Source organism: Dermacentor variabilis, chromosome 4 (genome assembly GCF_050947875.1).
Source record: "Dermacentor variabilis isolate Ectoservices chromosome 4, ASM5094787v1, whole genome shotgun sequence".
Lineage (NCBI taxonomy): Eukaryota > Metazoa > Arthropoda > Arachnida > Ixodida > Ixodidae > Dermacentor > Dermacentor variabilis.
In genome coordinates this window covers 229,840,197-229,857,462 of record NC_134571.1, presented here as the reverse complement: position 1 = coordinate 229,857,462, position 17,266 = coordinate 229,840,197, and the positions used below count along the sequence as shown (strand labels likewise).

The 17,266-nt window shown below is 46.1% G+C and overlaps 1 protein-coding gene across 2 annotated transcripts in view; it reads left to right on the top strand.

The window, feature by feature from the left end:
* The window catches only part of LOC142580177 (uncharacterized), a 78,058-nt gene extending 62,123 nt beyond the window's left edge, over positions 1-15,935 (top strand). Inside the window, exons 4-5 of one of the 2 annotated variants that reach the window (XM_075691050.1) lie at positions 13,817-13,954; positions 14,458-15,935. In XM_075691050.1, the coding sequence (XP_075547165.1) occupies positions 13,817-13,954; positions 14,458-14,474 (155 nt within the window). In that variant the 3' untranslated portion in view covers positions 14,475-15,935. The remainder of the gene's footprint in view (positions 1-13,816; positions 13,955-14,457) is intronic. The other variant, XM_075691051.1, reaches the window with a different exon arrangement.
* The last annotated feature ends 1,331 nt before the right edge of the window (positions 15,936-17,266 follow it).

Sequence of the window (17,266 nt, the reverse complement as noted above, 5' to 3'; positions counted from 1 at the left end):
CTTGATCCCCCATGGCACCTGTACAGCACTTTGAGTGGGAAATATGCACTTCACCACATGATAAGCAACGGAAGTTGGCTGTCAATAATAATATCGCCTTCACAACAACTCTGTGCTTGGTCACATCAACGCTCTGTATCCTGTTCTTTGAATGCATTTTCATGACAGCGTTTTCACGACCTGCAAAAAAAGAAAGCCTTGAAGTGGGACAACCTTGCAGTAGGCAATCGTGAAGTCCAGTGGAGCTGCTACAATGATTAACACAACAAACTTTTTTTCTACAAATTGTCAGTGTACACTGATTGTAGGATCGGAGCTTCAGGAGGCCCATGAGGACTTAAAAAAATAATTCATTTAAGCAAGCAACACCTTGAAACTCCGCTCAGGCACTGCACCCTTCCCCATCTATGTGGCTGGAAGTGCCACCGAGCACATCAGTGTGGGTTAAGAGGCCTATGAGGCTATTCAGAAAATTTGAGCCTTTGCAATGTTGTGTGCTTTTTGAAAGGTTCAGCGTTTTTTTTTCTTTGTAATTTGCAATACCAGAAATGTAGCTATACGGCCTCCATTCAAACATCAAATAAAAGTAATAGTACGGCCTCTTCATACAAATGCGGTTCAACTGCAGCACTGCCCCTCATACATTGAGCATACTTATAACCTAATTTTTGGCTGCTGCTTGAGCATTTGCAATTATCACAAATGCGGATTCGCACCGAGTTTCGGAAAATTGCGCGGCTCACATGGTTTCTCGCGTATACGATTCTGCACACGCGAATTCACCATGTGAAACGGGAATACAGGAGTGCAACATGGTGTGATAAAATAGTTGAATGACGAATAATGCAAAACACATTGTCGCGTTTTAAATCGCAGCAAACTATAGTCGCTAAAATTTCATCGGGGATAGCTTTCATTGATATGAAGCCACGTTTGATACTGTTCTAAAAAAAACATTTATGTTGGAACCTTGAAAAGGGGCGGCACGAGTGTCTACCAGTCTATTACGAAACAACACGTTCTACATGTGGAGCACTTGTACTTGATACAAGTGATCGCGTCGCTAAAGGCGTGTGGGTTTTTCAATACACGCCGCCTAGGCTACTCCGAAATAAAAGTTGCGTGCGCGCGCTAGAAGTAACACGCGACAAAATTTTTCAGTATGGATAAAGGGATAAAGGGACGTGCTAAGAAGGTGTATATGGTGCGCGAACCGCCGTGGTTGCTCAGTGGCTATGGTGTTGGGCTGCTGAGCGCGACGTCGCGGGATCGAATCCCGGCCACGGCGGCCGCATTTTGATGGGGGCGAAATGCAAAACACCCGTGTGCTTAGCTTTAGGTGCACGTTAAAGAACCCCAGGTGGTCAAAATTTCCGGAGTCCTCCACTACGGCGTGCCTCATAATCAGAAAGTGGTTTTGGCACGTAAAACCCCAAATATTATATTATGGTGCGCGAGGCGCTTCGATCTACAAAAGCTGGGATAATCGTGTGGCATGGAGCGTTTCTCGCACCAGCCATATCATCGCTGCAATGAAGCGTCCTTCTTCACATCACTGCCTCTCTTCCAGGCGAAACAGTAGCAAGGCACAGGCGCCACACATTACGCATATTAAACACAGTATCGCGTGACATGGAGGAAAAAAACAACAAGAAGCTTACCTACACGCGCCCAAGCTTTGGGAATGCAGGCAAGGCGGGCTTGGGCTGAGCAGACTGGGCGTGCGCGCCCCAGGCGTACCGCATCTCCCTAGTGCCTAGGGACGTACCTAGTAGAATCTAGGGCGCGTGCCGTGGCGCTTCGGTAAAAAAGTACCTAAAACGTGGTTCGTGCGAGCACCGCATAGTGGCGCAGCGGTCGAGCGCTGGGCTGCATCATATGCAAATGCATCATAGCAATTTGAGGAGCGATTGAGAAAAATGGGGGAAATTCGGTGGGATAGGAAGGTTTTCAGTTACTTATACACGAGGAATGTTGACACGAGGTGGAGGAAGCGAACTAGAAAATTGACAAGCAAATACTTGGGCAGTAGCGGGGGGACAAGTAAGGAATCATCTGTCAAGAAAAAGGTTAAGGAGACAGAGAGGGGTATGTGGAGTACAGAGATGCAAACCAAATCGGCATTGGAGACATACAGGACGTTTAAGCAAGAAATAGCCAAAGAAAATATTTACGATAACTCTAAGGGAAGCTCATTGTTTGAAGCCAGGACAGGTGTACTGTGGACTAAAACGTACCGAGCCAGATACCAGGAGATAGATTTGGTGTGCGAGGCGTGTAGAGAGGAGGAGGAAACGGCTGAACACCTGATACTTGCTTGTAAACAACTGCACCCTGCAGTTGAATCTAACGGGGAACTATTCAAAGCTTTGGGTTTTAAAGACAGTGAAAGTATAATAGACTTTGAACGGGTAGAAATAACTAAACGGAGACTATCTTATTGGTGGATAATGTCAACGCAAAAGTAAAGGAGTAAATACATAGGTATGCATGCATATAGAACCATTAAAGGCTAGGTGGCGCGCGCCGCCGCCGCCCGATTCAAAGGGTTGATCCACAATCATCCATCCATCCAACGGGCTTGGGCGTAAACACGGCCGGACTCGAGCGGCAGCGGCGCACGCGCGCCGCTGCCGCTCGAGTCCGGCCGTGGCGTAAACATAGAGTTTCTCACTATGGGCGTAAATAGAAACACGCGACCGGGGGGATTAGTAAGAGTACAGTGCACTAGAAAATATTGGGTAGTGGAAGAAGCGGCGGTCCGGGTGGCGTGTTTCTATTTACGCCCAAGCCCAGCGCTCGACCGCTGCGCCACCATGCGCCGCTCGCGTGTACCACGTTTCTAGGTACTTTTTCCCCGAAACGTCACGACGAGCGCTCCCTAGATCCCTGTAGGTACTTGACGTGGGACAGGGGAGATGTTTTGCCTGGGCGCACAATCTGCTCACCCAGCTGTCGCTAAGAGAAAATATAGTTTTGCCTGGGCGCACAATCTGCTCACCCAGCTGTCGCTAAGAGAAAATAGGTTTTTCAAAACAAGCCGCCTAGGCTGTTTCGAAGTAAGAGTTGCGTGCGGAATCTGACGCAACACTGGACGAAATTTTTCAGTTTGGATAAGGGGATAAAGGGATGTGATAAGAAGTTGGTCGTGGTGTGCGATGCGGTTCGATCTACAAAAGCTGGGATAATCGTGGGGCATGGAGGGTTTCTCGCACCACTAGCCACATCATCGCTGCGCTCAAGCATCCTTTCCTTCTTGACATAACTATCTCTCTTCCAGTAGAAACAATAGCAAGGCGCTGGCGCCATACAGTATGCATATTAAACGTCCAGGAACAAGAAGAGACTTCTCTGGGAGCATTGACGACGCAAGCAAAGTGCTGCAGGTGGAGGCCCGAGGTGCGCTGATGACGGTTCCGATCATTATATAAGCCGTTATTGCCCTTCAGCGCCTTATTCATCCGCGTGAAACCATTGGAGACATTTAGCGTGTCCGCTATTCCGGCAAACGGGGGTGGTTTGGGCGGATTGCCGGATGAGCGGGGGCAACGTGAGCGGCCGGAGCGGTGCAGCCGCCGTGGGGGCGTAGAGCTCAACCAGACAAACACACAGCTAAAATTACATTAAGGGACTATCTTCTGCTTCACTGCTGGTGCAAATTTTCGGCAGTGGCGTAATTGTCCACACGATTGCGCCGCTGTCCAAAAGTTACACCAGCAGCTAAGCAGAATATAACAATTGGCTCCGTGTTTGTGTGGTTGAGGTTTGCGCCAACAGCTGGCGCCACCAATCTGGCCGCTCACGTTTACGCCCCCCGTTCACTTGGCAAACCGCCCGCGCTTGCCCGAATACTGGACGCACTAAAATTCTCCGTTACTCAGTCGGCGACTCCTTATGGCAATGCCACGTGGGCCGCAGCTTGAAAGCGATCTGCGATGCCCACAAAACAGTGCCAACAGCTCATAGCTTCGCGCGCTGCGTTTTTGCCGCTTACATGGTCTTAAAGAGACGCGCGACCGCTTGACGTCAAAGCGATTTGCGAAAGTTGCAGAATGAGGCGTTAACTGAGAGCACCGCCAGCTAGCACTGTGTTTTCACCGCTTCGTTGCTGTTGAAGCTGAAGGCAGCGCAATGACAAATTCGTTCGCTACTGCGGGCGCTATCTAGAAAGCGGTCGTCTTATTAAGGGACGGACGAAGGGACGCTTTTCTCTTTGGGTAAGCATACAAATTAAGATAAGGTAAGCTTAGGGTAAGCTTAAGCATTCAGAATTAAAATTTGCCTACACCGCGTAAACTCAGCGAATGCAGGCTGGCCCGAACACACCGCGCGCCCTGGCACAGCCAGGGGAGCAATACCAAATACATAGAAGGATCTAGGGCGCGTGTCATGGCGCTTCGGCGAAAAAGTACCTAGAAATGTGGTACGGGCTGGCGGCGCATGGCGGCGTAGCGATCGAGCGCTGGGCTTGGGAGCAAATAGAAACACGCGTCCGGGTGCGAGGCATATTGTGCAGAAGCTCACTAGATGGCGCGAGCTCTCACTTCCCGAGCACCGGCTGAGGGAGTATGCGGCAGAACGCAGCAAGCGAGTGCGGCGGCACAGAGTTTCAGAATGCTGCGTTCATTTTTCCTCATGCCAAACATGTAAATATGGTTTTATGTAAGCTACCATAAGATCTGTAGCATCGGATGGCAGGGCACGGCACGTACCTGCAATGTCTGTTATAGCGATGCACGCACTTCGTGCACCCCCCTCCTCCCTGCAGCGACAGAGTGCACTTCTAGCATTAAAATTTCACTTCTTTTTTTTACCCAGCTGCAGCAGTAACAAGTCCTGTTCATAACATAGAAAATTTATTTATGCTGAATGCATGCATATTTATTTATTTATTTATTTGTAGAGAACCTTACAAGGCCCCTACATGGGGATTGAGTAAGGGGGGCATAGAATCAATTAAGTACACACAATCTAGTAACAACAACAATATGAAATAATAATAAAAAGCACCAGCCAAGTGCACAGCCTAAAAGATGAGAAACATAATAGCTACATAATGCTGTATATAAGTACAATAAAAAAGAACTCTTAGGTTTGTGACAAACGTATTATAGTGCAAGAAAAAGGTAGGAAAAATAACACAGAACAGTGAGTGTGATATCAATGGTTAACAAAGGTTAAGCGAGTTGAATGAGTGCCTGAATTTTTCACGATCAGTTTCCACAACTATGTTGTCGGGGAGGCTGTTCCAGAGCTGAATGGCACGGGGAATTGCAGACGAGTTGAATGCTTCTGTTTTACCATAGATGCGCGTAAAGCTATCATGATTGTGTAATCTGTACGACGTGTGCGATGAAGTTTCTAGGTGTAGGGAGCGTTTGTTAGTGTGGTGAGCGTATTTATGAAATAATGACAAAAAGGCTATGTCGCGACGATTACTTAGCATCTGAAGTGAAAGGTGAATTTTTATTTGGGTTACGCTAGAACGGTAGTCCTAATTTCGGGAAATGAAACGTGCGGCTCTATTTTGGATTGATTCCAGCATGGTAGTTAGGTAATTTTGGTGGGGAGACCAGAGTGGAGTGGCGAACTCAAGTCGAGAACGAACAAATGTTTGAAATGCCAGATTGCGGATAAGTGAAGGTGAGTTCCGAACGTTACGTCGCAGGTAACCCAGTGATCGAGAAGCACTGGCACAGATGGTAGTAATGTGAGAAGTCCAGGAGAGGTTTGTTGAAAGATTTACGCCTAGATATTTAAATGATGAGGTCCGAGATAATGGGACATTTCTACTGCAGTAGAAATAGTCCAAGTTAGTGCGTTTGCGGGTGAAGAACATCACTTTACATTTTGATGAATTTAGAGTCATTAGCGAGGTGTCACACCAATTAATAATTTGGTTAAGATCATTTTGGAGGATCAGGTGGTCATCAGAGCTGTTAATAGAACGATAGACAATGCAGTCGTCAGTGAAAATGCGCATGCATGGTAAGTTATTGGGTATGTCATTAATGTATATCAGAAAGAGTAAGGGACCAAGAACGCTTCCTTGTGGTACACCAGATGGAACATCTGAAAGGGGCGAGGAGAAGCTGTTAGCGAAAGTAAACTGCTGCCTGTTAGAAAGAAAATTTCGAAGCCAGGATAGAGTTAGTGAATCAAGTTTTAATGATGATAACTTCAAAAACAGGCGACAATGGGCTACGGTCAAAAGCTTTAGAAAAATCCAGAAAGATGCTGTCAGTTTGAAGGTTTGAGTTTATGTTAAAGTGTAAATCTGTCATAAATTCAAGCGATTGCGTTTCGCACGACATCCTTCCTGAAACTGCTGCATTATTCTATCATGATGATTTAAGCAAGCCATGAGCATGTGCATTTCAGAAGCATGAGCCTCCTGAAGACAGTTTATTTCAGTCACAGTATCAGTGGGTAGGGGGAGGCATTTTCAAGAAACATACTGCAACAGAAGAATTCCACGGTAGGGAGTACACAATACCATTTCACATACTTATGTACAGCGGCTCAACTTCAGATATCTTGAGGTCTCCCGACCGTTATCTTTCGAATGGTTTGAGGACTTCACAAAAAAGTGCAGCCGTGTGGTAACATAAAACGCTACAACCTTCACCGTCAATGATTCTGCATGGCTATCCGGTCTTGGCGGTTTCTCTAAACAATACCAATAACATCCATAACACTCTCATGATGCAGCTCTTGTGTACTGAATGTACACAAGAGCTGCACCTACCTCGACCACCGCATGCAGCTCCCATTCGGTCAGGTACGTCAGAAACGAAAGAAGCTTTTCCATAGAAGCAGATTCTGGCCGTAGGGCCTCTCCCATTTTCCCATTCCTCTCCCATTGTTTCCGCCGGTCATTGTCTTTAGGCGCTCCAAAAAGAGACAACGTGCGCCCATTTACTTCCCGAAAACCCGGATACCCGCTCTTGCATCCGGGCGCATAACAATGCGTATCGCTTTTTTTCTTCTTCTCTTCCATTATCCAAAAAGCGACAACAGGGCAGCATAGAACAGAGAAACGGTCACGCTCGGCACTTTCACTAGCTTCACTTGCAAAAATGCGAAAAGCACGGTGGCTCGTAGCAACAAGAATGACGCGGTAAAGCGCACGTGGGCAACGCGAGCTCCAACCGGCACGGTCTCCTCGGGAAGAGCACACCAGCGCCCCTAGCGGGAGTCTTCGCTCTTGGCTTCACGCTGCCTGTGCGCCCAGCCCTCCGCTCTTTCCACTACCCAATACTTCTAGCTCACTGTAGTAAGAGGAAGATTGGTGGAAGAAAAGTAGGGAAACGACAAAAAACGGAGACGTGCAAAGACAAAGTTTAAATAGGGGTCAGAAAATTTGGTTATGGGAATTCTTTGTGCGTTTCTTTTTCTTTTTTAACCTAGGCAGGACATTAGTAGAGTGTACTACAATATGATTGAGTAGAACAAACGGCTGGGGCGGCGCACGACGAAAAATACTGTGGCGGCGCTGCGATCGAAGCGGATAAGTTCTTGTGCATGCTTTGAGCTTGCTTCTGTTTTTATTTGCTGGTTTTTTTGCATTTAAATAGTAATTGGGCGTGCGGACGCTCCTGTGTCGAGGCTTCAGCGACTTCGTTCGTAGCTAAGTACTCTTTTTTTCTTCTTATTAGCTGATGTTTTTGAAGTGTTTTATTTTGCATGGAGCAGGAGCGCAAATATTGAAAGCGTGGTAAACGTACCGGCTTTGTCTAGGTCTGGCGGTTTCCCTCGTTAGGCCTAGGTGCTAGGCGGGACCTATTTGATAGGCCTATTTAACTATCCCAGCTAGATCTTCGAAGTGATTTGGCGGACGTGCTCGTTGAGCCTAAGGACGTAGGCCTAGCGATGAAACCAAAGAAAGGGAAGGCCGCGGGGGACGCGGAGCAAGTGCTGTGCGACGAGTGCCTGCGCTGGTGCTCCCTCGACGAGACCAGTTTCCAGAGCTTAGCAGACGCGGAGGAGTCTAGCTTTTCGTGCAGGCTGTGCGAAGGGGTCAGCGAAGCAGTCCAAAAACTGGAAGGAAATTGGACAGCCAAGTTCGAGGAGCTCAAAGCAGACCTGAGGGAGGAGCGGGAGAGGCGGTTAGCTTTGCAGGCGAAAGTCGCCGAGTCGGTCAAGGTGGAAGCGGTGTGCAGGCCGCGCAATTAGAAAGAACCGTGACCGAGCTTGGAGAAGAGAGGGAAAGGAGAGCAGAACTACATAGGCGTCTCGATGCGCTTGAGACGAGCGCAGCGGAGAATGATGGATCGGGACACCAATTGCCGGTGGCAAAAGCACAGAAAGTAGGGTAGACCCTACATGCGAAGTCGGGGGCAGGGTGGCAGAGCAAGCGGTAGTCAGCTCGCCGCCGGTGAATCGGCGTAGTTATAGCGAAGCAGCGCAACACGCCCCGCGGGAGGCGACGCTGCAGCCACAGGGGCGCCAGCGAGCGCGAGGAGAGGAGGGGAACAAGCTAACCCCAAGGAATGAGCTCATAGTCAATGATAAGCACAACCTGGAAGTTAGGAGGGAGGGAAAGAATGCCCTAGTACTTATCGGTGGTGATTCAAATATGAGGAGGTGCAAAAGAGCTATAATGGAGCGTGCAAAGGGTGATAAGCGGGTAGCAGTCGGGACGTTCCCAGGCAAGACAATGGACGCAGTACTGAGAGAAACAAAAAGCGAGCTTTCTGAGAATGTTGCAGAGCGCAATTTGGTAGTGGTAGCGGCGGGGCTAAATGATGTGTTGAATGGTGAAGCTGCAAAAGTAGTGGAAAGATTAGCGGAGGGAGTTGACGATTTAAGGGCGATAGCACAGCAAGTCCAGATCGTGGTATGCACAGTGCCGGAGGTGCAAGGAAGGAACGGAGCAATTGCCAAGGACGTTGTGGCTGTAAATTGTGAAATAAAAAAGCTAAGCCAGGAGAAAGGATTTGAAGTGGCAGACATAAACAGAGAAGTGCATAGAGCAGGCTTTGGCGGAGGCTTTACACGAGATGGCATCCACTTTAATGGAAGGCTAGGAGCCGAGATCGGCTGGCGCCTGGCAGGTCGGGCAGTAGCTTTTTTAGGGGGGTCCACTGCGCCTCAGGGCGTAGGGGTAGGTAGAAACAGTGTAGAAAGTGCAACAATAGAGGCTGACGCCAATAAAATGGCCACTAGGAGGTCCAGGAAGAAAACTACAAATAAATTTAACACCAGGATCAGGTACATAAACATGCAAGGCGGTAGAAAGAGAGCGAGGTGGTTAGAAATAGAACAGCAGTTAAATGACGAAGAAGTAGGTGTACACGCGCTATGCGAAACACACGTCAGGGATCTAGAAGACCCACCGCTTATTGAAGGCTACGTCTGGGAAGGGAGGAGGAGTAGGTATGCTGATACACCAAGGAACAAATTGGAAAAGAATAAAGTTAACTTGCAGAGAACATGTCTGGGTATCAGGTACAATTGCCGGTAAAAAGGCGTGGCTAGGAGTAGTTTATTTAGGGACAGGGGACAAATAAAAGCAAGAGAACAAAGATCTAGTGAAGTGTCTCGATGACGATATAAAGAAGTTTGGGGAAGGTGCCGATATTTGTCTGCTGGGGGACATGAATGGCCACATCGAGGATCTGGATGGATACACAGATTGTAATGGGAAGTTGATGCTAGACTTCTGTGAACGACACAACCTAGTTATAGTAAATAGAGAAACTAAGTGTGAGGGACAAATCACGTGGGAGTCCCGTAACAGACAAACGACCATTGACTACTGCTTAATGTCGCAGGGATTGTATAGCAAGCTAGCAATAATGGAAATAGACGAAGAGGCGAAGTACAGCCTCGGAAGTGATCATAAGCGTATTAGTCTACAGTTGGGAACCCTACTCAAAAGAGAAATGCAGGGAAGCCAAAAAGAGTACGCAAAATTAAATGACGCGCAAATAGCGCAAATAGCGGCTGGCATAGAGGAAGCAATAAAGAAACATCCCATGGAAAGGTGGGATTATAATCAGTTAGAACTACTCATTAGTACAAAAATAAAAGAGGTAAAAGGAGTAAACTGCTGGAGAGGAAAGGGGAGGCCACGAAGTTGGTGGAATAAGGAAATTAGAGAGGCCATCGAACAACGACAGTGGGCATCTCGGGAACACAGAGAAGCAAAGAGGGCGCAGTTATCTGAAGAGGAAATAGGCCAAAAATGGGAATATTATCGACAAAAGAAACAACAAGTGCAGGTCCTCGTCCAGGCAAAAATAAAGCAGTCCTCTGATCGCTGGCTGGCTGAAGTTCGCGATGCAACTAAAGGGGGGTCAAGAAAATTCTGGAACCATATAAGCTGGCTGGGTAAAGCTAATCACAGAAAAGAGGAACAGATTCACGATGCCGAAGGAAATTGTTTAGAGGGAGATGACGCTGTGAACTACATCGGTTCAGTTATAGCAGAGTCATTTAGGAAAGACGATAGGGTAATCGCCCCAAGTGAGGGAGCAACACAGAATAGCATAATAGAAAACTTAGAATTGACCAATCTTAACTGGAAAAAGGCGGAAGCAAATGTTCCAAAATGCACGTCCCCGGGGATAGACGAAATTCCAATCAAGTTAATTAATGAACTTGGCCCAAGAAGTTAAGGAAACGCTGATAAAAGCATCGGAGGCAGTCATAACAAATAAGCAAATTCCGCACAGCTGGAAACAGAGTAAAATGAATTTGATTTATAAAGGGAAAGGTGATAAGAAGAACATAAAATCTTTCCGACCAATTACGATAACATCAGTTATATATAGGCTGACGATGCAGGCGGTGAAATTAAATATGCAGTCATGGGTAGAAAGTAATAGAATACTTGGAGAACTTCAGAACGGGTTCAGAAGTGGTAGGCGCTTAGATGATAGCCTGTTCGTGCTTACCCAGTGCATAGAAATAGCTAAGGCGGAAAATAGACCTCTGTATTTAGCCTTCCTGGACATAAGTGGTGCATACGACAACGTGAACAGGGAACTCCTGTGGAACATATTAAAAGCTGAAGGTATCGGTAATGAGGTAATTGATTTTCTACAGGCACTATATCGAGAAAATAATGTTGAAATAACATGGGAAGGAATCAAGAGTACGACAACTGGCGAGGTTCACAAAGGATTAAGGCAAGGTTGTCCTCTATCACCGCTGCTGTTCATGTTTTATATGATAAGCATGGAAAGAAGGTTACAACGAAGCAATCTAGGGTATAATCTGTCGTACAGATTAGGCGAAAAGGTTGTTGAGCAACGACTACCGGGTTTAATGTATGCGGACGATATTGTACTGTTAGCAGATAGCCAGGAAGATTTGCAAACTCTGGTTAATTACTGTGGGGACGAAGGAGACAGTTTAGGTTTCAGTTTTAGTGCAGCTAAGTCCGGTGGGATGTTTTTCAACGATACAACTGATCAGGAGCTTACAATACAAGGCCACGAAATACCCCGAGTGGCCGAATACAAGTATCTCGGGGTATGGATAAACAAAGGGCAGATGTACACGGAAAAGCACGAACAGTCTCTAATAGCAAAAGGGCGAAGAGATGCCGGGATAATGAAACATAAGGCATTGTGGGGTTACAACAGGTAGAAGGTACTGAGAGGCATTTGGAAGGGAGTAATGGTGCCGGGGCTTACTTTCGGGAATGCGGTCCTGTGTTTAAGTAACTGAGCATGTGTTGTTTTATTCGGCGCCGTCTTTGTAATCATGTGTTTAAGGGCAGAGGTTCAGTCGAGACTAGAAGTAAATCAGAGAGCTGTGGGAAGGTTAGCACTAGGTGCCCACGGGAAAACCACAAACGAAGCAGTACAGGGAGATATGGGCTGGGCATCATTCGAAGCACGGGAAGCTCAGAGTAAAATCCTATACGAAAAACGTCTGAGGAAATTGGATGATAACAGGTGGGCAGCTAAGGTGTTTAAATACCTATACAGAAAGAGCGTTGACTCACAATGGCGGGAAAGAACTAGGAAGCTAACCAGTAAGTATGCCAGACACGAGGACGAAAAAGGACAGAGCATTAAACGACAGGTTAAAAATGCGGAAGGTAAAAATTGGATAAATTCAATGGAAAAGAAGCATAGTGTAGAACTATATCGATACTGGAAACAGCAGATCAGGAAGGAAGCGTTTTATGATAACTCAAGAGGCAGTGCCCTACTCTTTGAAGCTAGATCAGGATGTCTTAGAACGCGGAGCTATAAAAGAAAATTTTAACGAAGAAGAAGACAGATGTACTGTGTGTGGTAAATATGTGGAAACGATGGAACACCTCATACTAGAATGTGATGGTATCAATCCCGATGTCGATGCGGCCACAGTCACCCTTCATGAGGCCCTAGGGTTCAGAGATGATAGTCATGTAAATAAATATGCGGTGGAAATTAGCAAAAGGCGATTGGAGGATTGGTGGCTCAAAAGCAGAGAGGTGACATAAGGTTAAAAGGGTAGGAAGACGTATTTAAAGAAAATCGAGAAATTCAATAACACACAACACGATAAAAATAAAAGGCAAAATAAAAATCTGAGCATGGTGGCAACTGCCATCGCCCCGTTTCAAAGGGGACGCTCCTACCTTCCATCCATCCATCCGACGTATCACCATATTCTTTTTTTTTTCCTCTGTTTGGCGGCGCGGTCGGTGTGCGGCGCTTCAGTGGAGTGAAATGTCGGCGCGCGTACCATATTCGCGGCGCGCGTTTTGTTTCGCTGGTGAATGCGCGGAATGCAACGATGAGCGATCGAGCCTCTCTCCCATGGCTACCTGAAGTCAGACGATAAGCTTTTTGAGAGGTCCTTGGCTTCCGTCAACGAGAGGTATGCTGTGCGGACATCAGGAGACCTGACCAAGTCGTCTAAATGTAAGGATGTATCGACTGCTTCTAAATGTTTCGCTCTGCGTGTAGATTTAACATTGTAAAACGCAGTAGTAATTTTAACCAGGGACTCAACCTGGCAGAGCGACTTGTTTTCAGTTGCGGTTAGTGCGCAACACTAGACAATTGATTCATCTTGATTCGCCTTTTTGAAGATGGGGTTATATATTGTTCTGGTTACCGGTTCAGAGTTCCCCTAGCACCGATTTAATTCGGTTTGAGTGGAGTATTGTTCCGGTTACCGCGACATGACTGATCTTCAGAAATTCCGATAAACGTAAAATTAACAACTGTTATTTTTCGGTTTTCAGTCATGATTACAACCCCGCACGCAAGGTAACCACGAATACAAAAAATGAAAGGTCTGGCCCTGTGCTCTTTACATATTTGATTTGAATTCAAGACAGAGCTGCGCTTGGGCGTTAGTTTTGTATGCATCTGCGCTTTTTTTTAATACTGAGAAAGCAATCGTGCGCAACACAGGACACGAATTTCGGCAAGGCTGTGCTATGTGGCTAGAACGGCCACCACAGCTGTACTCCATGTCGTGACACGGCCGTCTGTACCATCCGTGGTTCTGCTACGAGGCATAGGCCTGATATTGAACTCTGTATACGAGAAGCTGAATCGTCAGCGTCGAGCTTTTTTGTCGTGTTATATTAAAATCCCAAGGCCCAACCAAACCGTAACAGGTTGGTTTTTTGGCGCTGCTTGCAAGTTGTTACTTAAGACCACACAAAAAAGTCTGGGTAATTAATGATATTAATTATTATTATTATGGCTGAGGAGAGCCAGAATTTCTAGCCAGAGGCATGCAGAGCTTAAGGTTTATTTGCTGCCCATAAACAAAAACTAAAGCCAGATTCGATATTGCCTCTGCCATGCATAAAACTAGGCGCCGTCATTAAATCGTCTTTATTGTTTATTTTCAGCCAATGTCGTCTTCTCCACAATCCACTGCGGATGTCAAATCTCTCTGGGGAATGTGCCATTTCGAGTTGTGAAGGAAACAGTCAGTCTGCAAGTTCGGAATGGAATACTACAACAAGACTCAGGGAGGAAAAGACCAGGTATGTTACATGGATGCGCTTGCAAACACTTCACTCTCATGCAGATATCCAGCAGCCTTCCAACTCAAAGATTGTGTGCAAGCAGTGTAAAGAGGATACTTCGCGACAGCTGTATTTAACTTATTTTCCCTTATACAATGCCCCTTTCAGGGCCCTCAGGCTGTTCCTAGTAAATGAATAGATTTAGGAAAAGACCATTATGGCTGTGTACCAGGCACATAGCCAGTGGTTGGAGTGGCCCAGTCCCCCAAGAAATCTTCAGTTTTGCTGGGACGTCCTTTACCACCTCTCCCACCCGTGGCGTTTTCGCCTCCACCCCCCCTTCCTCATTCAGTAGTTGCGAGCCAAACAAAATCCTGGCTACATGCCTGGTGTGAACTATGGAAGCATGTCACTGTTGTTGTTTGTACTTACCAAAGCCGCATGATGTTACAGTTGACCTGTGTGTCTTTTAACATGCATGTAAAAACACTAGAAATAAATATACTTTATTTAATTTACAGGATTCAAGCACCACTGACCACTGACTGGCCGAAGGAGGTGTACGAGAAAAAGTGAATGAACCTCCAAGGCACAAAAAAGAGGGTTCATGAGACTTTTCCCCTTTCCGTAGAACGGCTATGTAGTACGCACCATACTAACGACTGATGCACCATACATCAGGTCGCATGTTTTCGTGACATGATGGGCAAAAACTAGACAGCTCAACATTGACTGTTTCGAGTTCCATGATACTAAAGTGCATGTTGAGACTAATTGAAAAATACTAGCTGATAAATGCTAAGTTTAGACGATTGCCTATTTTCTTGTGCATTCCTGTTCCTTATGCAACCCCTTTTTATATCCCGATTCCAGTAGGGTGCCATTGAAAAATGTTTTAAGTCTGGATAATGAAACAGCTCCCTCAAGTACCTAGTATCAGTATGTATACCTGAAACATTTCGCTGAAAGGGTAGTTCTCATAATTGCCCTCGAAAATGGCCAGTTTGCCTAGCCTCTAATTCCAGTCACAACTGTTGAAGTACTTCTGGCGAAATTGCTCTACTGTGTAGGTAACCATGCTTCACATTTTCAAAATAAACTCTTGGTGCACATTAGGCATTCTCTTAAATGTGCTTTATTCACAGTTGATGCATATTACAAGCACACTACTGAACTTTTCTTGAAGTAACCACCAGACAAAAATGTAATAACATGTTTTCATATACAATAGCTGCTATATTAAAATGTTAAAAGGAAAGTATAAAAGCCAGCACTTTCATGGAAGTACAGAAGGGATGCAACTTTACAAACAGTTTTATTGAAAGCACAAGCCTAAAAACATTGAAAGCACAAGCCTAAAAACATAGTTTTATAGAATTAATGAATTGAGTCACCGACACGAAACATTAAGGCAGTATTTCTACACATACACAGCCGTTGCCAATGTTGCAATTACATGACTATAATGGAGTCTAGTATAAAACATAGCATATTAATCTTAAAAGCTCCAAACATTCTACAACATATTTACACATATTTAAAACACTCTGCTTGAACTCAAGTTATGCATGGTAAAAATTGAGTTTTGTAAAGTTCGAAATTCTTTAAAAAAATGAAAAAGAAGAAACACTGAGTGGCAATCTCTAACGTTTTCCCCTGACCCTTTCCTAGCAGCCCGAGCTAAAGCTCCTGTGAAGAATCAACGAATCAATGGCAGAGTGACAGCACACTATAGGCGTCTTCTCTTTGGAAGAGGCTTCAGAGACGAGCATCCCTTTGTCGGTGAGCCCCGAATGTGAATGCCAGAACTCTGTGGCACAGATTCAGCCAACTTACGGAAGGTGACTTGCAATAAGCCCCTAGCCTCCAACAGTGTTTGAACGTCGTGGCAGCAGTAAAGGTGGGAACTGCATTTTTCAAGTTCCTCGGTTATACATTTGCGCAACTCCGAGACTGAGGGGACTGCTGTCCCAGGAACCATAGCAACCACAGGCTGTAAAGGCACTCGACAAACGCTTGGCTCATTGGCAAAGGGAATGTCCGGCTCTGATACTGCTGTACCAAGAGCCTGTGAAGACACTTCAGAAGGGCTGGGCTCATTGACAAGGGGAATCTCAGAACCTGTTTCTGATTGTAGACAGCTTCCAAGTGTAATTTGCGGTCGACTGATGTAACTCTGCGGAAGAGAGGAAAAGCGCCACCTGTCGCTGCACTTAAAAACAACACAAAAGTGTTGGCATGGGTACTTGTGCTTTCTAAAGTCGGGGCAGGTACAAGATGGCTTGGTGAAGTCGACTGTGTACACATCATCATCACTTCTTTCAGAATGAACCGAGAACATGCCTTCAGTGGGCAGCTCTTTCATGTCTGTGTGGCTGTATTCCTCTGCATTAACGAGCCGTGTCAGCATATGTTTAACAAACCCGTGAGGCCAGTTGTGCAGGTATGCAGGAATATTTTCGCTGTACTGTCTGTACACTGATGACTGCCTCCTTGCTGCCTCATGGAATTTCACTTCTTTGTCGGGAAGGTAGCCATGGACGACAGCTGTGATTAGGGATGTTAACGACCGTTTCCCACTGGCACTTTTCACATACTGTGCCTTCAACACCCTGTTTTGGGCCTCAATGCCGTTATTTGTGGTCAAGACAACATCAAACTCCAGCCTGTAAGACATGACCCACAGCTCCTTTACAGACAGTCACACTGCTTCAAAGCAACTGCGGAATTTTTCGTTTTTCCAATACTCTGAGGCGACAAGGACTTCAAATGCCTTGTCACACTCATCCTGATTTGAAGCACTGGCTAAGCGTTTCATGAGTCTCAGGGCATCATCCGGATCGGATATACTGTTTTCCTTTCTGCGCAGCCACCTTTGCCATGCTTGTAGTCTATGGAAGTCACAGATGGAGATTTGACTCTCTGGGAACACTTGCTTGATGGCACTTATTTCTGCCTTGCTGTAATCTACCATCCAGTACTGTGGGGACCAGTTATCACACCACTGCTTGAAAACGTCTAAAGCATCAGCGATACAGTAGGTCGTCTCAAACTGTGTGATAAACAGACCAGCTGGTGTGTATGCCGACGGTGTTTTCACAACAAGCAAGAAAAGTGGTAAGGCATAATCACTAGTCTTGTGTGTTGCGTCCAGGCAAACTACTCAGCCTCCATACTTTTTAAGCATGTTTCTCATGAACTTTGTCTGGAAGCAGAACAGCAACGTGTCTTCGCACTCGCTGGCAATGCTCTCTTCCACGTTGTTCGAGTCGTCGCTGCCCACGCAGCTGTGTGCTGCATATGGCCGATAGAAAATGGAGGATTCGGGTT